Consider the following 23,264-nt stretch of genomic DNA (forward strand, 5'->3'; position numbering starts at 1 on the left):
GTCTGTAGCCATCTCCCACCTGGCTGAAGGTGTGGGTTCTTCTGTCAGCCACTTAACACCTAAGTCTCTCCCAGTCCTTCCAGGAGTATGTTATTCATTCCACCATTCATGGAGCACTCCTAGAGCCATGTCCTCACTGGTTCTGGGAGGACATTATCGTGCCCACTACTGTGCCCACTGGTGTGCTCTCTGGGACAGGGTAATTAATTCTCACTCTGGTTCCCAGAAGCAGAGAGTGTGAGCATCTCAGATTACACTGGGGAGACCTAGAACTGCCAGTGATTCACACTCAAGTCTCATAGGCCACAATGATGTGAGCAGAATCTATAAATCTAATATCCTCAGTATATCAGGAGCCATGAGCACCATTCTGGGGCTTCCTTGAAGATGTCCAGCCCTTAGCCAATGTATTCTTAAGCACAGCAGAATCTACATGGAGTTGCAGGGATCATGATGGGAGGATAGGGAGCTGGATGAAACAGGAGGATGGCGGGTCCCCATTTGTTCAGTGAGGGCTACTGTGAATGAGGAAGCCCAAAGTCTTCCCTCCTCATGTAAGGCACTAAAAGGGAAAGAATAACACCCTTGCCCCATCCCAGTAGATGCCAACTGTCTTTTGTTCAGCATCCTAAGTTTCAAGTGCCAAACCAGTCAAAGTACACTCTGGAGTTAGACAGACCAAGGTTAAACTATCACTTGCTCTGAACTTGAGCAAGTCACATGACTTCCATGAAACTCGGTTACAAGATGAGGCTAGAAACTATCCAGCAACAGTGAAGAGAAGAGCAAATGAATATCCTAGTTCTCCAATAAGGCGGGTAGTTAGCTTCTCTCAATCAGCTATCAGAAGCATCTAAACTGTTGTTTTCAAACTATAATCCTGATTCAGGGTGGTGAATAGATATATTTTCAATAAAAACCTTCTGGGATTATGGAAATTTGTGTTTTTCACTATTATAGTTTCCTCACATATGAGGGGTACCCCTGGCATCTGGTGGAAGCTACGGCTTTCCATCTGCCAGAGGAGAAAAGACTTGACAAGAATCTCAGATATTTTGGCCACCCCCAAGTCCCTGACCCTAGATAGCTGAGCACATCAGCACATCGTGGGCAGGAAGAGCCAAAAGCCTGTTTCTGAGCATCAAGAGCTGGGATGCTCCAAGTTCCCACTCTCCTCAGGAGAAAGGGGCCCGACTGGTGCCACAGGGGTCCTGGGTTATATCTTATAAAGTTCTACTCCCTCTGCTCAAGGCTTCAGGGGCTGCCACTTTCAATATGGAGCCCTGGGTCCTGCAGGACCAGCTGGCCAGAGGGTCACAGAGTCATGCCCCCAACCCGCCTGTGCTCCACGAACTTCAGTAAAGCTCAGGTCACCCTGAGGTGACTGGCTCCCCCTCCCCGCCAGGTGCAACTGGGAAGATGCTCCCGAGTACTTGCCTGGTCCTGGGCAGCAGCGACCCGGGACTTTTACCAGAGACCACGGGCAAGGGGCTGTGAGTGGGCCACAGACAACTGGTGTGAACCTGGCAGAGAGCTGTGAGGGGTGAAAGCTGGTGCATGGGTGTTTGAGCTGGCGTAGGGAGGACACAGGTGAACCCTACTGGCACACCTCAGTCCAGATGTGGTTGGGTGGAGCCAGGATAAGGAAGGTTGAAGATTACAGTGAAGCCACAGATCATGGGAACGGGTAGAAAACAGAAGAGGAAGCCTAAAAGACCCGGGCAGCGTGCGGGGAACTGAAGCTTAGGAGGCTGGTAGGGTGAATCTATCACAGCCTCCACCCGAGATCCCCCACACCTGTGGAAATTGCCAGAAATTCACCAGAAACTCGGCGGAGCCCCACCCTTTTCTAAGTGTGGTGGCAGGAGTTAGTGGTCCACCTTCCCTCGTCCATAATCACCATCACCTCCCAATGCTTGGAGCCCCATCACACAATGAGTCCAAAGGATCCCAAGAATCGGGTGGAGTACAACGAGCAGCTGGGCCAGCCCGAGAGGTGTGGATGCAAGTTCAGTCCCTTATGTGGACCGCAGGCTTCTCCAATGCCTCCCCCAGGAGTCGCCCGCGGGTGGCGCTGAGCCCTCACCTGGCTCCTCTCCCGCATCGTATTAGAGTGGGAACGAAAGGCATCAGGCTCCAGCGCCAGAGCTGAGGGTTGCTGAACGCTGAGCGGCCTGAGGAAAGTGAAGTCACTGCCATCAGAGGCTGGTGAAAAGCATGTCCTGTAGCAATGGCTCTGGGAGTCTGTGGGCCTCAGTGTCACCTCCATGTACTTAAGTGTGCCATCTGAGCTCACCTGCAGGTTGGGACTAGACTGCTTATAAAATTCCCGGGAGGGTGAGTCCTGATGCCTGCAGCACCCACCCCCACCACCATCCCCATCTGCCTGTCCCCGAAGGCACTTAACTGACATAAAGGTGAAGGTTACTAAGGATAAGAGACTGATGGTTGCTAGAGCCACAATGAGGTAAAGAGTAAGGTCTGAACGTTCAGGAGGGTGTGTGAGGAAATCACTGGATTTGGGCATTTCCTCAGGGTCTTCATCCTCCAGAACCAGTAGCACTGTGGCTGTAGAGGAAAGTGAAGGGTCACCATTGTCCCTCACAAGGACCACCACCTGCTGGGTATCAGGGTCATCCTCTAGTAAGGACCTAGCTGTGCGCACCTCACCAGTATGTGCAGACACCAGGAACAATCCTGGGGCTGTGGACTGTGGCAACAGGGAATAAGAAAGCCATGCATTGTGGCCTGCATCAGCATCCACAGCTGTCACCTTGGTGACCAAGGAGCCAGGAGGAGCAGAGCGAGGGAGACGCTGGGGGGCTGAGAATTCCCTGCCTGGCTTTGGGTGCAGCACAGCTGGGGCATTATCATTCTGGTCAAGGACAAACACATGTAGAGATGTGTTGGCATGCAGTGGGGGGGAGCCAGAATCTCGAACCCCCACCACAATCTGCAGCATCTGCAGCAATTCATAGTCAAAAGTTCGTTGGGCAAAGACTCGTCCATCATCAGGGTTGACATACACAAAGGAGGAGGATGGGGCTCCCTGAACCTGACTCCCTACAATGGAGTAGGTGAGATGGGCATTATCCCCAGTGTCTGGATCTGAGGCAGCCACAGTGCAGAGAAGGGAGCCCGGAGGCTTATTTTCTGGGATGTAAGCAGTATAGAGCTGCTGGTTGAACTGGGGTGCGTTGTCATTAACATCTGAAATGTTGATCCTGATGGTGAGACGTGTGTGCAGAGGAGGTGAGCCAGCATCGCTAGCCAGTAGCTCAATGGTATAGTGTGATGTGGCCTCCCGGTCCAAGGGCTGGCTGGTTAGCAATGAGTAGTGGTTCTCAGAAGGCTTGATCTGAAATGGGAGGTCTGGAGAGATATCCAGACTTACTTCACCATTTCTTCCTGAGTCTCGGTCCCGCACATTAAACAACCCCACTACTGTGCCCACTGGTGTGCTCTCTGGGACAGGGTTGACCAAAGAGGCCAATAGAACCTCAGGAGCATTGTCATTGGCGTCCCCCACATCTACTTGAATCACACAGTGGCCCTCCATGGCTGGCTGTCCCTGGTCACGGGCTCTTGCATGAATTTCATAGAAACTTGACTCCTCAAAGTCTACTGAACCCAACACATGGATTGCTCCACTACTAGGGTCCAGGCCAAAGAGATTCCGCACTGCCTCAGAAGTATGATCTCCAAAAGAATAGTCTAGTTGGCCATTGGTGCCCTCATCTGGATCAGTAGCATTGAGGCGGAGCAGCAGGGTCCCCATGGGTGCATTCTCTGGAAGTCCCACACGTAGAACTGAGGACTGGAAGGTTGGAGCATTATCATTGATGTCCAGCACAATGATGGAGATGAGGCTGGTCCCTGAGTGAGCTGGGGTACCCCCATCCACAGCAGTGAGCACCAGCTGATGTCTTGCCTGAGTTTCACGATCTAGTTGCTGCTCTAGCACCAGCTCTGGGAAGAGCTTCCCATCTTTTAGGGTCTTCACATTCAGAGAAAAGTGGCTGCTGGGGCTTAGAGTGTAAAAGCTCACAGTATTGGTGCCTACATCCGGATCTTGGGCACAATCCAGTGGGAATCGTGCTCCAGGTGCAGCTGATTCTGAGATACGCATCTCTCGCTCAGGAGTGGCAAAGCTTGGAGAGTTGTCATTGAGATCCAGGATCTCTACCTCTACACGGATGAGCTCCAGCGGGTGTTCAGTCACCACCTGCACTGGCAACAGGCAGCTGGTGCTGGCTCCACACAGGTTCTCTCGGTCAATCTTTTGATTCACTGCTAGAGCACCACTCATCAAGCTCAGGGAAAAATAGCGCCCATTCTCCTCAGAGCCCAGCCGCAGTCGGCGGCTCAACAGATCTGTCACCTTTAAGCCCAGATCTTGAGCAACATTCCCTACCAGCGTCCCCGGCTCAGACTCTTCCACCACTGAGTAACGAAGCTGCCCAGACACCCAGCCCCAGCAGCACAAGGACAACATGCACAGCACTTGCCATTTCCCAGGGAGCTGTGGGGGTGTCTTGGGCCCCATGACCCAGAAGTCCCTTCCTGGAGAACAACTCTGTGCTGTCCTGTCTCCAAGGTAGACCAAGGGCTTGGAATGCAGCAGAAGAAATCTCTTATGTCTCCTTCCAGCCTCTTAAAAACTGCTCTGAGGTTTGCCTGCCTGCAGCAGTTCTTAGTCACCAAATGGCGGGGGTGGGTGGGGGGGAAGGGGAGTTAAATGTAAGTGGAGCTGGGGAGCTGGAGGAGGAGAGGCGGGCAGGAAGAGCAGATCCCCCACCTTGTCTCTGAGTTTGATTGGTCAAAAAGTCTGTCTGCTCTCAACCAATTATGCAGTCTCCTCAGTTCTGGAAACCTTGGGAACGGGCAATGCAAATCTGTGTCACAGAAGCCTCCTACCTCCCTACTCATTTTCGTGCTGCAGGTTGATTCAGTCCCCTTGGCAGCAAAGTTTGACAGCTCAGATGGTGCTCAACAGGGAAGACAAAGTGGTACAAAACTCCTCAGTGTTCTATCCCAGCAACTTCCTCCAAGACTTCAAAAGCTTCCACACCACTTCACTGGAACCAACAAAATTCACTTTCTGGGAAAGGCAAACAACATTTGTTCCCCCACCCCTCTCCCATCTCTCTCCCACTCCCCTTCTCCCATCCTACTGAATACTGCTAGGGGCAAGAGAAAAAATTTGCTAGGACACTATAAAGTCTTATCTTGACTCTTCAGCAATGCTTTGAGGAAAATCTCCATGTCAGTTGATGGCTACAGAACTCAGTTTATCTGAGATCCCAGACTCAGAATGTGGAATGATTGTCACCGTTTATGGGTAAAGGAACATTTCTGGGACTGATCTAAGTTACTAAGAAGAGTTGACAGAGGACAAGCATAACCTCTATCTAGGCTTTATGGTTTCACCAAATTCAGGAGAACTCTAAAGGCTTCCAGAGTTGCTGTCTCTGAGTTCCTCAACTGTAAACCAGTTTTCTGACATTGTCATTTCACTTACCGCTTTTTTCCCCCAAAGACATAATGAATACCTCTCTGTTTCCAATATACTGCATTGTCCTAGTTCAAATCCCATTAGGGACTGGGAATCCTAAACATCTGGATCAAAAGATCTTTTCTGGGGAGAGCACTGGGGATTGAACCCAGGGATGCTTTATCACTGAGCTACATCTCCAACCCTTTTTATTTTGAGAAAGGGTTTCACTAAATCTGGCCTCAAACTTGATATCCTCCTGCCTTAGCCTCCCACCTTGCTGGAATTGTTGGAATTACAGGAATGTGCCACCACACCTGGCCCAAAAGATCTTTGATGTGCACCTCTCTACTCCCTTGGATCTCTCCTTTTTTTTTTTTCCTTTCTGCTATGCTTCAGAGAGTACCCATCACAGTGGGTTAAGGATCCTAGAGACTATGGGGCAAAGATTTTAGTCACCCTCTCAGTCCATTGGAAAATGGTAACCTAGAGTTAAATTCCTCCAGAACCTGGCCCCCCTGATTTAGGAAGAGTAGAGAAAGCAGCTCTGAGTTCAGGTGATTGCCTAGTGCATCCCACCCTTGTGCACTATAGCCGTCTATGCTCCTAAGTTCTGTCAGCATGCTTCACAATAGCATAGTTCTTGATCACCAATTACTTTCACTCCTTACTTTTAGATATAGACAAAATCCACCCCCAGTGCTAACCTGTGTCAACCACCTGGTTAATTCACAAAACACTTTAAAAAAAAAAAAAAAAAAGCTCAGAATCTACCACATAGTTACTACTCACAAAAATGGTGAAATCATTCTGGGCTCTTACAGGGAGGCCAGTACTCTCTGGAACATGGCCCAATCATAAGCCTGAATCAGAACAACCCTCAAGCATTGGCTGAGCCTGAAAAGGTCTCACCTCTAGCCCATAGAGAAGATCAGAGGGTGGACAGCTTGGGCGAACAGGCTCTCCTGCCATAGGTGCACTGGGTGACTTCACCATCATGAAGCTATCACTCCGAGTGGGTGCAGAAGCCAAGGGTGTACAGCCATGAGAGTGGCCTCCCACATCAACAAACTTGATAGGATCATCTGACCCTAGCTGGATTCGGAGGATCCCATTGGAAGGAGGAAGCCCCTCCCTCCTTCGAGATCTGGTGAGACATGCACAGGTGCCAGCAGGAAAGCATGTCACTCCACAAGCAGCCCCACGTAGACATTTAGAGAGCAGTGCCACGAATGAACCAAAGGAGACAAAGCAAATTGCCACTAGGGATACAGCCAAGTATAAGGTCAGACGGGATTCTCCTTCCCTTGGAGCTGAAGATTCTCGAAGATCAGGAACAATTGGATGAGTGTCTTCCTCTAAGGACACGAGGAGAGTAACAGAGGTAGAAAGTGGTGGGCTACCACTGTCCTTCACCACAATGACAAGCTTCTGTGGTGGGAGATCAGCGGGGATGGGAACAGCTGTCCTGACCTCCCCAGCATATCGAGAGACTGCAAACAGGCTGGGATCTGGGGCCTCTAGGAGCTGATAGGAAACCCAAGCATTGTAACCTGAATCCAAGTCCACGGCAGTCACCTTGGTGACTAGGTGGCCAGCACCAACTGATGGAGGCAGTGCTTGAGGACATAAGGAACCAGGCCTGGCCCTAGGGCGGAGCACAGCTGGGGCATTGTCATTGAGGTCCAGAACAAACAGACGGACTGTCACAGTGCTGCTGAGAGGTGGGTTGCCCCTGTCCCGGGCCTGTACCTCAAACTGCAGTGTCTGTGTTTGCTCATAATCAAATGATCGAGTAGCATGAACAGCTCCTGTTTGGGGGTTCAGAGAGATGAAGGAGGAAGCTGACACATCTCGATTTCTGGGCTCTAAGAGAGAGTAAGAGATAAGTGCATTCAAACCAGAGTCTGGGTCCGAGGCTGCAAGAGAGCAAAGCAGGTCCCCTGGGCGATTATTCTCAGGAACAAACACCTCATGTGATCTCTGGAAGAAGGAGGGTGGGTTATCATTCACATCAGAAATATTGAGGAAAATAGTCCTGTGGGTACTCAGAGGAGGGTTCCCAGCATCAGAAGCAGTGACCATGATGTCATAACTGGATTTAGCCTCTCGGTCCAAGGGCCCAGCAGTCACAAGGGAGAACTGGTTCCTGAAGGCAGACTTGAGGGCAAATGGCAAGTGGTCAGGGATTCGAAGGCTCACATCTCCATTTGAACCTGAGTCGGGGTCCTGCACACTGATGAGTGCCACTACAGTGCCAGGTTCTGCACTTTCTGGGAGAGTTCCCAGCTCTGAAGTCACTGTGATGTGGGGGGCATTGTCATTTACATCCAGGAGATCCACTCGAAGGCTGCAATGTTGTTCCATGGCTGGAGAACCCCCATCACGAGCCCGCACATCAAATTCATAGTAATTCTCACTCTCGAAGTCTAGGGGCCCCTGAAGGGTAAGCTTTCCAGTTGTGGGATGCAGGTCAAAGAGGTTTCTCACACGATCAGGGGTGTGGCCACTGAAAGAAAATGTGACGTTACCACTAGGACCCAGGTCCGGGTCAGAGGCATTGAGCTGGATGAGCACCATGCCGGCTGGCGCGCTCTCCAAGACGCTAATTCTGTAGCTGGATTGCTGGAAGGCTGGGGCGTTGTCATTTACGTCCAGCACAGAGACCCGGAGCTCCGCGGTGCCAGATCTTGGGGGGTTCCCTCCGTCTACAGCAGTCAGCACCAGGCGGTAGTCCGATTGCTTCTCCCGATCCAAAGGCTTCTCCAGGAGCAGCTCCGGGACGAGGCTGCCGTCGCTGCGTTTCTTGACATCAAGTGCAAAGTGTTCATTGGAGCTCAGTCTATAGCTGCTAATGGAATTGCTCCCCACATCTGCATCCTGAGCCTTTTCCAAAGGGAAACGTTGTCCTGGAGGAGCTGCCTCCCCGATTTCCAAGTCCAGCTGCTGCCGCGGAAATCGGGGGGCGTGATCATTCACATCTACGATCTCTACCTCTGCTCGGTACATTTCCAAAGGCCCTTCGGTTACAAACTCCAGGGGCACGATACAGCTGGCACTGAGCCCACACAGTGCCTCTCGATCTATTGGATTCTTGATTAGCAGGGCTCCGCTGTCCAAATCCACACGGAAGTGTCTTTGGTTCACCTCTCCAGCGACCTGCAGCCTGCGAGCTGACAGACTCTCTGTATCCAGCAGGAAATCTTGGGCGACATTCCCTACAAAAGTCCCTTCCTGTGACTCCTCTGGGACCGGGTAGCGGATCTGCCCACAAACGTAACCCAGGTGGCAAAAGAGGAACAAAAGGGTAGCCCCCCACCCGAGTTCTACCCAGCTTCTCACCTTGCAGAGCATTGCTGCCACCCGCTAATTCTCTACTTGGTCCTGGGAAGCAGAAGAAGCTGACCCGCCCCAAACATCCACAGCAGCTGGAGACACCTATCTCCCTTTCCCCCCCGGCCAGTTCTGGCGCGGCTTGGCCGGCACTGCAAGGGTTACGCGCCGTTTTTGCTGGTGGCGGGGTAGATTTGTCTGCCTTTCAACACCGGATTGGCAGACAGCGGCTCCTGGGCTCAGCCAATAGGCTGAGCAGAGAACATCCTAATAGCAGCAGGGTTAATGCGTCGCAGCATTGGAAGAAAAAAAAAACCAAACCCCCCCAAACCCCACAAAATAATAAAATAACCCCCAACTTATCTTTTCACCTTCCTCCTGCTCAAAGGTATTTATTTCATGGATCATTACCTCTTTGGAGAAGCAAACAACATATACGTATTCCCCCTCCCCAACAACCTACTCACCCCGCCCCTTTTCGGCGGGGAAAACAGCGACAGCCTGAGCCCTAGCAACCTGCAGCCCACTGAGCAAGTAGCCATTTGAGATTGGTCACTTTATTCAAGCCAGTGTTGTCATCAACCAATATCCTAAATGAGTAGCTTCTGTCCCAATCTGATTGTGTTAGAACAACAGCTAATTAAAAGCACTGCCATATACTCAAAACTCTGGCCCTCTGCAGATTATTCAGAACCATATCCATCCCTTTGCAAAAAAGGCTTACACATTAATGTGGCCAATTAAATTTATGCAGCACACGTTTTGATTGTAACAGGAGGTGCGGCACAAAACAAACCACTCTTATTCAGACATTTGCTAGTAATACACTAAATTACCATTCATTGATTTCAAGGACAGTATGGGAACAGGGTGGTGGAAGCCAGGAGAGGGAGACTTTCCCAAACTGTAAGAATCAGCAGAGTCTGGGAGGTATAAAGGACTAGATCTCATTACCTGGCAGAATGCTAATGTTCACAGATTCAACAGCTTTCTTGAATAATTGGGATCAGCCACCAACAGCATTGTGCCTACAAATCCTCTTTATTTGACACCAGTGGTGTTCTTGATATGTTGTTAATTACCAACAGAGACCATTTCAAAAGAGCAAGCTTTTCACTTAGCCCCAGGGGACCTCTTGTAGCTGGAGACTTGATCTCACCCCACCCCCTCGGTCATCCAGACCTCCTAGCAGCTTGGCTACTACCTTTGCACAAGAGCAGAAACACAATAAATTTTAAACTGTAGGTACCTCCAAACTGTAATCTGAGTGGCAAACGCATCAGAGCACAGAGAAAAATGCAACTTGATCTGGACATGATATATGTTAATTCATCCAAATTCTTAACTAGGTTACTACAGGCAGCCAAAACCAGAAAACAAACAAACAAACAAAAAAAACAAAAACAAAAACAAACAAACAAACAAAAAAAAAAAAAACGGTGTTCTTACAATCCCCTCATTTCCCCCAAACCTTTGATTTTCAGGAATATATATTTTTTTACTATGGTGAGGCCAGCAATTGACATTCTAGTCACAAAGAAAGGGATCTGGCATCTGTATTCTTATATAAAAACAAAATAAAACAAGCCCTGACACACACACACACACACACACACACACACCCCTTAAGTCTCTTCCCATGGGAATTACGGAGATGTAAAACATCTTGGTCTACCAAAGTGTTTATGCCAGAATTCACTATCTCAGTAAGTGGCATCATCATTCAGCCAGCTACCTTAGAATTCAAGGAGTTTCTGTGTAGCGGGTGGGGGGAGGTCATTCTTGACTCATTCCCATCCCTCTCTTCCTATATCATGTCAGTCAACAAGTTCTGATGATTTTATTGTAGTCATTTTAGTGTAGTCTGCCCTGCCACTGTGCTGGTTCAAGCATTTATCAATCCTCTCAAGTACTGCAATAGCCTTTGTCTCTCTTCCCAATGTCTCCAATGTATTTCACTTATGACTACCAGAATAATCTCTCTAAAGCAAGCAAACAGAAGATCCTGATGACATCGTGTGTGTGTGTGTGTGTGTGTGTGTGTGTGTGTGTGTGTGTGTATCAGTTCAAATTGACTATCATCTATAGTGAATAAAATGAAAATCCCTTGGCACAGTTAAAAGGTAATCCAGGTATTCCTGCCTACTTGCTTCACTTCATGGCCTGCAAAGACTGTTTTACACACGTGCTTTATAGTACAACAATAGTAAAATACTCTTATCTCACACATGGAATTTCCTGCAAAGGCTCCTTCCTGACCCATTTCCCCTTTACTATTTGATAAGCTACTACTCATCTTTCAGTTCTTGGCTCAAGCATCATGACTGCCTCTATGAAGTTTTTCTGATTTCTCAGGCTGACTTAGGTATTTCTTCCTCTTTGAGGCCACTGCTTCTTGTGTAATTCAGAACCCATTTTCTTTCCTTTTATCTTGTTTGTCTCCTGTGGTGTTCTGTGTACCATAAGGGCAGACAGTGTCCTTTGATCTTTTACAGAGTCTAACACACAGGGGTGATAATAAAATGGTGAATATTAGCATTTATCAACTCAATGAATATTTATTGAATATTTGTTAAGTAAGTATTATCTTTATAGATGAAAAAATGTAGTTGAGAGCTCAAGAGATTTGTCTGAAGCTAAACAATTAGTATATATAGTACTATACTTGCAATTTCACATTTTAAAAAGCCCAGCCTGTTTTACTAGAATTGGAGCATCACAACACTTTAATACAACATACTCTTAACATTTTTATGCCAGATATTTGATACTCCCATCTCCAGATTCTGTTTTTCTGTTTTTTTTTTTTTTTTTTTTTTTTCTGTAGTGCTGAAAATCAAAGCCAGGGCCTCCTGTATGCTAGGCACTGAGTTACTTTCCCAGCCCCACCTGTGCACTTTTTTAAAACAGGTTTTTTGAGATATAGTTGACATACCATACAGTTCACATTTTAAAGGGTCCAATTTGATGGTTTTTAGTATATTCAACTACACCAAGTTGATGCAATCATTAACACTATCTGATGCTGAAAAATTTTTGTCACACCCAAAAGAAACCCAAATGGCCCAGGTACTAGTGGCTTAGGGAGATTTTCTATTTAGATAACTGAAATATCATCTTATGTCTTTCCTATAGTGCTCTTCTAGAGCTATCCTATATAATAATCAAAAGTTGGGAAATGTCATTAGAGTATTTTTTTAAGTTGGAACTGACTCAATATAGCTGCTTCCTGTTTCTGTGAATACCAGAATGACATTTTGCTTCATAAATATGCAAATGATGAACTGGCAGATTCTAGGGCAGTGGTTTTCAGTGTTCATACATTAGAATCACCTGAAAATACTAAAAAGATACTAATGTCTGTGCCCCACCCCCAGAAATTGTGTCTGGGATGTGACTTGGGATTTAGAATTTTTACAAGATCCCTATTTGATCCTAAGGTGCACCCAAGTTTGAGAACACTGTTTTAGGGAAAATGCCAGTTGTTTTTAGGATGATCAGAAGAGCAGCAGGTGCTTCTATCTGGCTTTCATCCTTTCTTAGCCTTTCCATATATGATTCTACTTTGTTATTATAGGCTCTCCTCATATTTGCTCATGTCAAAAGTATGTTTAAGAATTTTGAGTGGGTGAAGAATAAAAGTAGTAATAGAAATAACTAGTAATTTTTTAATAGCTGTGACATGCCAGGCACTGTGCTAAACACTTTACATACAGTGCATCATATTATGCTTTAGTCCTATAAAACCCATGTTATTTTTTGCACATGAGAAAGAGGCTTAAAGGGGAGAGTAAGTAACTTGGTCAAGGACTCCTATGGTAAAAGCCTTGTCTAACTGCCAAATTCAAGATTTGATAGTATCATTATACTTAGTAACAAAATAATGCACTTAATGACAAAATAACAGAGGTCTCCCACAATTGAGAGTTTGTGTAGGTTTCTCTCCAAGGCAAAGGCCCTGTAGTCATAAGCATGCCAGCATGAATGAATGAATGCTTTATCCTTCTAAGGAAATGAGTTCATCTACCTTTCACATTATATGTATACTTAAGAAAAATAATGCTAGAGGGGGTAGGAATAACAGTAGAGGCACATTTGTACTCTATATTCTTTCTGGATTTTTTCCAAAATAAATCATTACTTTTATAATTAGCAGTGATTATCTTTGGGTTTGGGGATTATAGTTACTTTAAAATTTTACTCTTTTTGTATTTTCTATATTCCCTACAGTGCTCATGTGTTACTGTTATAACATAAAATTATGGGGCAAATAACACACCCATTATTTTCAGTAGCATGCTTAAAATGAATTTAAAGGATGCCTAGAATTTTATTTCATTCATAGATAATTATCTGAGAATGAGATAGAGGATCTGTGTTGGCAAATGAAAGTTATCAAAGAAACTTTAGTTTTGATGCAGATATAGCCATCATTTGAAAAGGACAAATGAGGTATATTGTATTGCTATCAGCTGCCACTGGTTAGAGGTATCCAGCAGGTGTTTCCCAAAACAAATGATGCCAAGCTAAATTTGGAGTGCTGAGATGTTAGATTATAGCTCAGGTGCATAATAGCAAGATTGCTTAGTTGTGATGGTAATTGAGGGTTGAGGGTGTAAATTTGGTCCACAGAGGAGGCAAATAACTTCACCCTGAAATGGAACTACAAATCACATTCTAATGGCTGACTTCCTCCCAAAGGCACTAAGTTTGATCTAGGAAGGACCAGATGAAAGTGTGTACACATAATGAGAAAAGCGTCTTCATCGTTTAAAACAGCCCCAATCCAAACCTTCCCAAACATGGTGCAGGAAACAAAACCAAAACAAAACATTTCAGGCATGACCTGCTAGCTCTTACCTGTCCAGGAGGGGCGCTCTCTGCCCCCAACACCTGCCTATAGAACACGGGATCGCAACTTCGTAGAGTGTTTTGGCGGCTGGCCAGCGGGCTGGCAGCACCAGGTTTCTTCAGCAGCGGGTCGCTGCGCCGCGAGTCAGTGGTGAGGTACACCTGATGGTAAAGGTGCGGTGGCATCAGACCTCCCCGCACGGCGTCCGCGTGCAAAGAGGTCCCCGGTGTTCGGTACAGGGAGCTCACTGGGGCTCGGTATAGGTCCCGAGACTGCTTCCACTTGTAAACTTTGAATATGATAACTCCCAACACTGTGACTACGAACCCCACAGAGACCAAGATTAGAGAAAGAAGTAGGTAAAAGGTGAGGTTTTTATTCTGCTCCCGGGGAGCAGAGCCGGAGGGGAACTCGGCCCTGGCTTCTGGAGATTCCTCAGTTACCGACACAGTCAGGGTAGCGGTAGTGGATAGCGATGGCTCTCCATTGTCTGTGATCAAGACCGTGAGGGTCTGCCTGGGCGAATCCGTGTCCTGGACTGGGCGAGCAGTACTGACTTGACCTGTGTGAAGTCCCACAGCAAAAAGGCTCTGGTTGGGGGCTCCCAAGAGGCTGTAGGAGAGCCAGGCATTGTGCCCTGCATCCGCATCCCAGCCTACCACCCGCGAGACCACGTGGCCTGCAGCGGTACCTCGAGACAACATCTCCACCGAATTCTGGCCAGGCCGGGGGTAGAGGACCTGGGGGGCGTTGTCATTGCGATCAGTAACAAAGATGTTCACACTGATGTTGGTGGTCAGGACCGGGGTGCCCCCGTCACTGATATGAGCTGTTAACTCAAACTCCCGCCTATCTTCGTAATCCAGGGGCACTAAAGATGACAAGACGCCACTGTCACGATTTATCGTGAAATAATGACCCACTAGCCCGGTTTCAGCGCCTTGCTCAAAGAGAAAGAAGGAAAGGCGAGCATTCTGTGGGGCGTCGGGGTCCCAGACGCTTAGGTTTAGTATTGGAACCCCAGGAAGATTATTTTCTTCAACATAAACGTCGTAGGAAGATTGGGAAGATTGTGGAGGGTTGTCGTTGACGTCGGACACTTGAACCCGCACTGTCGACAGGGCTGAGAGAGAAGGTGATCCCGCATCCCGAGCGGTGATGCTGAGGTTGTATTCTGGCGCTGTCTCCCGATCCAGGACTGCACTGGTTTTTAAAGTGAAATAATTCTTGAGGGAAGAAGTAAGACTGAAGGGAAGACCTGGTGGAACCTCGCAAGTCACCAGCCCGTTCTCACCAGCGTCCAGATCAGTTACACTGAGCAAAGCTATGACAGTCCCCAGGGGGGCATCCTCAGGGACTGGGCTGTACACGGAGGTGACTGTGATCTCTGGAGCATTGTCATTCACGTCCACCACCTCTACCAATACTTTGCAATGTGCTCCTTCGGGATTGGCGCCCTTGTCTTTGGCCTGGATGTAAATCTCGTGGAGTTTTGTGTCTTCGAAGTCCAGTCGACCCTTAATTGTTAGTACCCCAGTTACAAGGTCTAAAGCAAATAGTTCCCGCACGCCAGCCCGGTTGTGGCTGCCGAAGGAGTAAACGATTTCACCGTTGAGGCCTTCATCCAGATCCGTTGCAAGAACTTGAGCAACGCGAGTGCCAGGGGGTGCATCCTCCGGGACGCGCGCCCTGTACAAGGACTGATTGAAGGCAGGCGCATTGTCATTCGCATCCAGCACGGTGATGCGAATAGGAAGGCTAGTGGAGCGAGCTGGGATTCCTCCGTCCAACGCCGTCAGCACCAACTGGAGGCTTGGCTCTCGTTCTCGGTCCAGGGAGTGCTCCAGCACCAGTTCAGCATACTTGGTTCCGTCCTCCCGCGTCTGCACGCGAAGCGCAAAGTATTCGTTATGGCTCAGTTCATAGGTTTGTAAAGAGTTGCTTCCTACATCGGGATCGTGCGCGCTCTCGAGCGGAAAGCGCGTCCCTGGCGCCATAGCCTCGCTAATCTCCAATTTCATTTCCCCGGTAGGGAAAGCGGGATTGTTGTCGTTGATGTCCTGGATCACCACTTCCGCGCTGAACAGCTCCAGAGGGCTCTCCACCACCAACTCCAGAGTTACAGTGCAGGAGGGCAGTGTCCCACATAGCTCCTCTCGATCCAGACGGTCGTTCACGAACATCTCTCCCGTCTCCCAGTTCACCTCAAAGAACCTACGGCTTGCTCCGGACACCACCCGGAGCCTGCGGGCTGACAGACTGCCCAGATCCAAACCAAGGTCTGCGACCACGTTACCCACAGTGAAACCCTTTTCTCTTTCCTCCAGGATCTCATAGTGAATGATGGTGGAAGCCTTGTTCAAGGCACCGAGCAGAAGCAAAACTCCTACCACTCTCCCGGTGCTTACCAGTCCGCTCCTCCAGGCCTCTGGGACCATCTCACTCAAAAGCAGTTCCTCTCAGCGGGTTCCAGATCGTCCCGACGATTTCGCTGAGAAACTTTCAGCGGGTTAGCGCTTGGGCGCTAGGCGCCGAGTCGGACATGGCTTTCTGGGTGCCGCCGATTTGCTCGCCGGCTGTTCAGCCTCTGCCTCATCCCGGGGCGCAGAAAGGGGACGGGCCGGGGCCAGATCTCCAGCGACTTCATTGGCCGACAGCGGCACACAGAGTCCCAGCCAATAACTGCACGAAGAATGCGCTAGCGCGGGGCTCTCGGAGCAAGACTCGCGCTAGCGCCAGGAACTTCACTTTTCTTTGGCGGCCTTCCAGAGTTTCCGGCCAGAGCGCCTTGTACTGTCGGTACTGACGGAAGTCCTACCACAGCCTGGAAAGCCAACCACGCGACGGTGAAGCTAGCTGTTCTGCGAGTCTCCAAGCCAAATCAGAACCTACTAAACACGTTTTTATCTCTTTCTTTGACCACAAGAAGAGAGATCAAACCAAACCACAATCTACACAACTTTGTGTGGGTAAAGACGCCAACAAACTTGGTTAGAGGACAGATAAATAGCTGGACCCTACTTGTAAAAGGAATTTAGTATTTCTGTGGAGATGTTAATCATTTCAGTTTTATAGGTTGGGGGTACAGCTCAGTGGTAGAGTGCTTGCCTCTCATGAATGAGGCCCCTTGGTTGGAGCCCCAGCACCAAACAAGAAAAATAAAATCAGTTTTCTTTTTAAATGAACTGTAGAGTTCCCTGTAACTTCCTCATCAAGCAAATCAAGAGGAGCAGAAATGCTGTTTGGTTTCACTGCCTTATAAAATTTTAAAATAAAATTCAGATTTTATTTCTTTTAAAACTGGATGTCATCATTCAGCTTTCATTTCTTGACTAGAAAGCAACGTGAAATTTCCCTACCCTGTCTTTGCCAAGGAGCATAATCTCATTGGTTAGAACACAATCTCTCAAACATTTCTCTTGATCAACTCTTTTCTTGAGATCTTGGGTTCCTATGCCACAAGGAGAAGTTATATTGCTAGTGAATATTAACACACACACACACACACACACACACACACACACACACACACACACAGAGAGAGAGGGGGGGGAGGGAGAGAGGGAGAGGGAGAGGGAGAGGGAGAGGGAGGGGAGAGAGAGAGAGAGAGAGAGAGAGAGAGAGAGAGAGAGAGAGAAGAAAAAGAAAAAGCCAGGTCTGTATACCATCTAGGACCTTTATAAAATGATTGAGATAATGGCAGCCAAGTTCCACAAACTGTTTAGAGAAAACTAAAGGCTTTAGCCACAGAATAAAGAGCCCTGAATTTTCTACATTTAGGGTTATAGTTACCAAACAAAATAGCAATTCTCAGGATAATGAATAAGAGAATCAATTATGAAATAAGTCAGAGTTGAGCTGTATGCCTTGGATAAGAAACAAACCTCTAAGGGTTCCTGGATTCCTATCCTATTAAATTAATAAGACAGGTCAAGTGCCTGGTACAGAATTTACCTCAATTCATGATGCAAAGCACCCCACTAGATGCTCAATGTAAAGTTTTAGAGCCGCATACTCTTCCTATATACTTGTCTTGGGCATCACTTGATTGTTTTAGGAAGTGTAACTGAATCTTGAACAAGAAGTAGGCAGATAGGTTAGATATACAGATAGGTAGTAAGTTTATATATTTTCTGATGAGACGAGAAGCCATGTGATCTGTTTCATCATATCCTCAACACTTCAATTTATCTCTTAAGAATCCTTCTCCACCCGCTCTCACCCCCCCCCTTTTTTTTTGGTACTGGGGATTGAACCCAGGGATGCTTTACCATTGAGCTACATCCCCACCCTAGTCCTTTTTAAATTTTATTTTTTATTTCTGGACATGGTATCACAAAATTTCTGTGTCTTGATAAATTGCTGAGGCTGGCCTCAAACTTGTAATCCTCCTGCTTTAGCCTCCTGAGTTGCCAGAATTATAGGCCTATGTCACTGTGCCCAGCTAAAACCCCAAATTTCAAATGCATAAGTTCACAATTGGCCAGACCACTCCGAAGCCTGATAGGCATTAGAAGACAGAATATATCAGAATTTCATGGAGTCTTGAGTTAGAACAAGATATATTTCATGTTTGTATAATTATGTCAAAATGGGTTCTACTGTCATGTATAACTAAAAAGAATCAATAAAAATTTTAAATATAACCCAGTCATGTGTTACTCTCAGTTTGAGAACCAATGGCATAGGTATCAAGAATTTTTTAGAAATGAGGAAATGTTCTTTCTAGACCTACTGAGGCAGAATTTACATTTTGACAAAATACCTAGGTGATTTGAAAACCTTAAAGTTTGAGAAGCACTAATCTAGTGTTATTCAGTGGGTTATACTAATTTATCAATCTCTTTTTCTTCCATTTACCATTAATTAATTCACAATCTGGATTTTTGAAAAACTGCTATTTTTTATTTAAAGATAGATATCTGTAGATAATAGTGCCAGGGACACTTAAACACTAAGCCACATCCCAGCCCTTTTTTATTTTGAGACAGGATCTAAGTTGCTAAGGCTGGTTTCAAACTTGCAATCCTCCTGCCTCAACCTACCAAGTTGCTGGGATTACAAGCATGCACATTGTACCTTGTGAAAAACAGCTTTAAAAATTTAAGCAGTTTTCCCATTGATAATAAGGCCCATAATTTTTGTAAGACCTCTTCATAAACCAGTAGAAACTTCTGGGACTTATTCTCCACAGTAGCTAAGGTGAATGTTCTGAAATTTTAATTGGATCCTATAATCTTCCAGCTGCTCCTCGGTAGGTTGTACTGCTCTTGAAATAAAATACCAAATCCTCGAACTATTCAACATGGAGGCGGGGGTTGATAAGCTTGAACTGATGATTTTGGACTTTCGGTCTCCATGTTTTGACTGTTATGAATGAAATGGCCGTGAGCATTGAAGTATATAAGTTTTGGGTTCCAGAAGGCCGACTCTGATCTGGATTACATTCAGTATAGACTGGAATATGAAATCAAGACAAATCATCCTGATTCAGCAGGCCGAAAAATCCAGTTACTATATCTAAAGGAATTGTCAGTGATGAAGTCTCTGCTATCAATCTTTTTTTTTTTTAAATAAGTATTTATTTTTTATTTATTTTTTTTTTAGAGAGAGTGAGAGAGGAGAGAGAGTGAGAGAGAATTTTTAATATTTATTTTTTAGTTCTCGGCGGACACAACATCTTTGTTTGTATGTGGTGCTGAGGATCGAACCCGGGCCGCACGCATGCCAGGCGAGCGCGCTACCGCTTGAGCCACATCCCCAGCCCACTGCTATCAATCTTTATATGCACGTTTTAAACCAGTTGCTGTTGAGCAGAAAGAGACTAAGAGCTGCATTTATGCTACTTTGAATAAGACTATGACCATGATACAAGAACTACAAAAGCAAACAGATCTGGAGCTGTCACCACTGGCTGAAGAAGAGAAAACTGTGACAGAGCAATTAAAATCTCACATAACAGACTCATGAAGAAATGGACTTGCAAAAGGAAACTAAGGAAGAGATCCACTCCAGAGAAATTTAGGAAGATGTCTTGTTAACACTTGATGATTAGAGGTGGGGGGCTGGTAAAGGAGAGGAGGTTTGGCTTGAGTGACAGGGTAGTGATGTCTTTAATATGAGTGGAAATATAAGAGCAGATATTATCTATATAAAATTTAGCCCCCATGCTCCCCCCCAAAAAGAAAAATGGAATGGAAATGCAGGGATTTAAATATATATTTATAAATATACTGTTTTCTTTTTCTTCTTTTTTTTTTTTTTTTGTGATGCTGGGGTTTGAACCCAGGGCTTTGTACATGTGAGGCAGGTACTCTACCAACTGAGTTATATCTCCAGCCCAATATACTTAGTTTTGCAGTTTTAACTAAGGAAGTCCCTTCACACTATTTTGGACCTGTTTTCTTTTTGCATAGTTGAGATAATGTAGATATTCTGCCTTGTCATAAAATAATGTTATATTTCAGGCAGTCAGTGTGTAAGTGAGTATGATTTAGAAATTAAAGAATAAGCAACATATTGTTTATATATATATATATATATATCTGTATAAAACTTACATTTTTAAAAAAAATTTTTAGTTGTAGATGGACACAATATCTTTACTTATTTTTACGTTGTGCTGAGGATTGAACCCAGTACCTCACATGTGTGAGGCTAGTGCTCTACCACTGAGCCACAACCCCAGCCCCAAAACTTCCATTTTTTGAAATGTTGATTATAGATGGGAATCATTATTGATGAGACCATTAATATATGATGTATAATATCTCATAAAACCTAATTAATATAATAAATTGGCTTTTCTGTGATAGCCTCACTTTTATTTTTTTTCCTATTCCTTCTGCCTGCTAATGTTGAACAATATGAGCTTTTCTGAAAAAAAAAAAAAAAAAAAAAAACAACCAAAAAACAAAAACAAATCCTCTGCATAGTATCCAAATTTCCATGTCTTTTCCCTCCTTCACCATATTCCATTTCACTGCTTTCAGTATGATCATAACCCAAGGAAGCCTTCTGATGGACTGTTCTTCTCCCAGGAAAGCTTGTTTCACCTTTTTTCCTCTGCTTTGTTAATTTAAAAAAATTTTCAGGTCAGTTCAAATGTTATTTCCCAATAGAAGTCTTCTAGTAGGCCTAAGTTAAAACCAGGATCCTTTGTTGCATTCTCTCACACCTTTTTTTTCCCCATTGAACTTAGTACAATTTAAAATCATATAATTATTTTTTGTTTAAGAATAATGCCTGACTTTTCCACAAACAAACTCCAGTACAGGGACTATGGCATTTTGTGACAACTTGTATCCCTGTTATTTAGCCCAGTAGGCACTTTGTGTGTGTGTGTGTGTGTGTGTGTGTGTGTGTGCGTGTGCACATGTGCACACTGGGGATCAAATCAAAGCCTCATGCATGCAAGGCAAGTACTGTAGAATTGAATTATATTCCCAGCCCCATGGCTTTGTATTTTATAGAAATTTTATTAAAGAGGAATTACAGACAGCCATTGCAGTACATTGAACTCTATAGAGATGGCTCTGGGGCAAGTGAGAGTCAGAGGGGCACTAAGCAACTCTGTGCCTCACTGAGGAAAAATAACTACACATAGGCAGAGGAGATCCTGAGAAGCTGAGAGGCAAAGTGTCCTCACATGCGTTCTTTGTGCAAACTTGCTAAGAGAGCACAAGAAGCACCCAGATGCTTAGGTCAACTTCTCAGACTTTCTAAAAAATGTTTAGGTGGAAGACCACATCTGCTAAAGAGAAAGGAAATGTTGAAGACAGGGCAAAGGTAGACAAGGCCTGTATAAAAGAGAAATGAAAATCTAGTTCCCTATAAAAAGGAGGGGGAAGAAGTTCAATGTTTCCAATACACCCCCAAAGCTTCAGCCTTCATATTTTTTCTGAATATCACCCCAAAATCAAAGGGGAACATCCTGACCTGTCCATTAAAGATCTTGCAAAGAAACTGGGAAAGATATGGAATAACACTTGCTGAGGGCCATTGCCAAGTAGGAATGACGCATCGAAATTTCCTTGCCAGCGTACCCCATGTTAAATGGACTTGCCTTGGAAATTCGCTGTGACATTGCATGTGTGTTTGAGAAAGGTGACCCTGCTCAAGGACCAGGGTGGATCCAGGTTTAGGGTGTATCCTGCAGGTTTTAGGAAGTATCCCGCTCCTTAGGGCGTTCCCAGTTTAAGACAACTTGGGTTTAGGGAAGTTCCAGGTTTAAGGTGTACCCTGCAGGGGGGGGGGGGGGATAGGGTGTATCTTGCTGCCTCAGGCACGCCTGATCCTTGAGTTCCCGTTGAGTTCTCGTGAGATTCAGAAAGTATTGGAAAAGAAAGCCTCGTGGAGTAGGTGAATTGGGTGGCAGCAGAACTGGGATTTCCCCAGAACGTGTGTGTAGAGGCCGGTGTGAGTTCGGGAATAAAGAATTGCTGTTTGAATCTACAAGGTGTGAGTGGCTCATGATTCTGTGCCCAGCCAAGACTGCGGCAAACACTGCTGCAGATAGAGGACGAATAGCTTTATGAAAAGAAGGTCTTTAAGTTGAAGGAAAAATGTGGAAAGGATATTGTTTCATACAAGGCTAAATAAAAGTCTAATACTGCACAAAAGGGGATCATAAAGGCTAAAAACTTAAAAAAAAGTTAAGAGAAGGAAGATGAGGAGAGAAAAATGATGATGAAAGTTCTATCATACTTTTTTACTTATCTACAAAGCATTTAAGCCCCCTGTACACAACTTACTCCTTTTAGAGAAAAATTTTGAAATGTGAAATATGAGGCTAAGATTTGTTTTTAAACTCTGCAATGTTTATTTTGTACAGTTAATACACTACTGAATGTGTTATGTGTGTGTGTGTGGTGTGTGTTGGGGATTGAACCCAAGGGTACCCTACCACTGAACTATATCCCCAGACATTTGTTTGTTTGTTCATTCGTTCATTCATTCATTCATTCATAGACGGGGTATTGCTAACTTGCTGAGGCTGGCTTCAGCCCCCTAAGTATTTGGAATTATAGGGGTATGCCACCACACTTGGCTGAATGTGTCTTTTGATTGCCCTGTCCTGATGGTATTTCCAATAATCATAAACTTTGCCTGATATAATATGGGGGCTGTAAATGGTCATGGGTATTTAAAGCAGGGTCTTGTTGGTACACAGCAAAAATTACTTAAATATGGGGATGGTAGTTCTTCCATCTTCAGTTATCTCTGATGTAGTTTATATGAATAATTGTTTTGCTAACTGAACCACTCTGTAATTGAAGGAAAAAAAAAGCTGTAGCTGTTTTCTTGACATTCTGAATGGTTCTAGGTAAATATACCTTTTATTAGAAAAAGAAGTTGGGGATGTAGCTCAGTGGTAGATCATTTACCTAGGAAAAGCAAAGGCCCCCTGGGTTTGAGCCCCAGGTTAGAAAGAAATAAAGAGAAAGAAAGAGGGGGTTGGAGGGATGGAGGGAGAGAGAGGAAGAGAGAGGGAGAGAGGAGAGAGGAGAGAGGGAGAGAGGGAGAGAGGGAGAGAGGGAGAGAGGGAGAGGGAGAGAGAGAGAGAGAGAGAGAGAGATCTAAATG

The 23,264-nt window shown here is 45.7% G+C and overlaps 3 protein-coding genes across 3 annotated transcripts in view; all 3 read right to left on the minus strand.

The window, feature by feature from the left end:
• The window catches only part of LOC308654234 (uncharacterized protein), a 151,748-nt gene that overhangs the window by 18,505 nt on the left and 109,979 nt on the right, over window positions 1-23,264 (minus strand). The gene's annotated exons all lie outside the window — the stretch shown is intronic.
• Window positions 1,335-4,546, minus strand: PCDHGC5 (protocadherin gamma subfamily C, 5; the record flags this gene model as incomplete). The annotated part of the gene is made up of 1 exon (XM_081296823.1): window positions 1,335-4,546. One exon carries the CDS (start codon window positions 4,544-4,546, stop codon window positions 1,928-1,930), a length of 2,619 nt encoding a protein of 872 aa, XP_081152949.1. The 3' UTR covers window positions 1,335-1,927.
• On the minus strand, window positions 6,350-9,141 carry LOC308650651 (protocadherin gamma-C4; the record flags this gene model as incomplete). The annotated part of the gene is made up of 1 exon (XM_081296833.1): window positions 6,350-9,141. Exon 1 carries the CDS (start codon window positions 8,846-8,848, stop codon window positions 6,350-6,352), a length of 2,499 nt encoding a protein of 832 aa, XP_081152959.1. The 5' UTR covers window positions 8,849-9,141.

Source organism: Spermophilus citellus (genome assembly GCF_964194105.1).
Source record: "Spermophilus citellus genome assembly, chromosome: 1".
Taxonomy (NCBI): domain Eukaryota; kingdom Metazoa; phylum Chordata; class Mammalia; order Rodentia; family Sciuridae; genus Spermophilus; species Spermophilus citellus.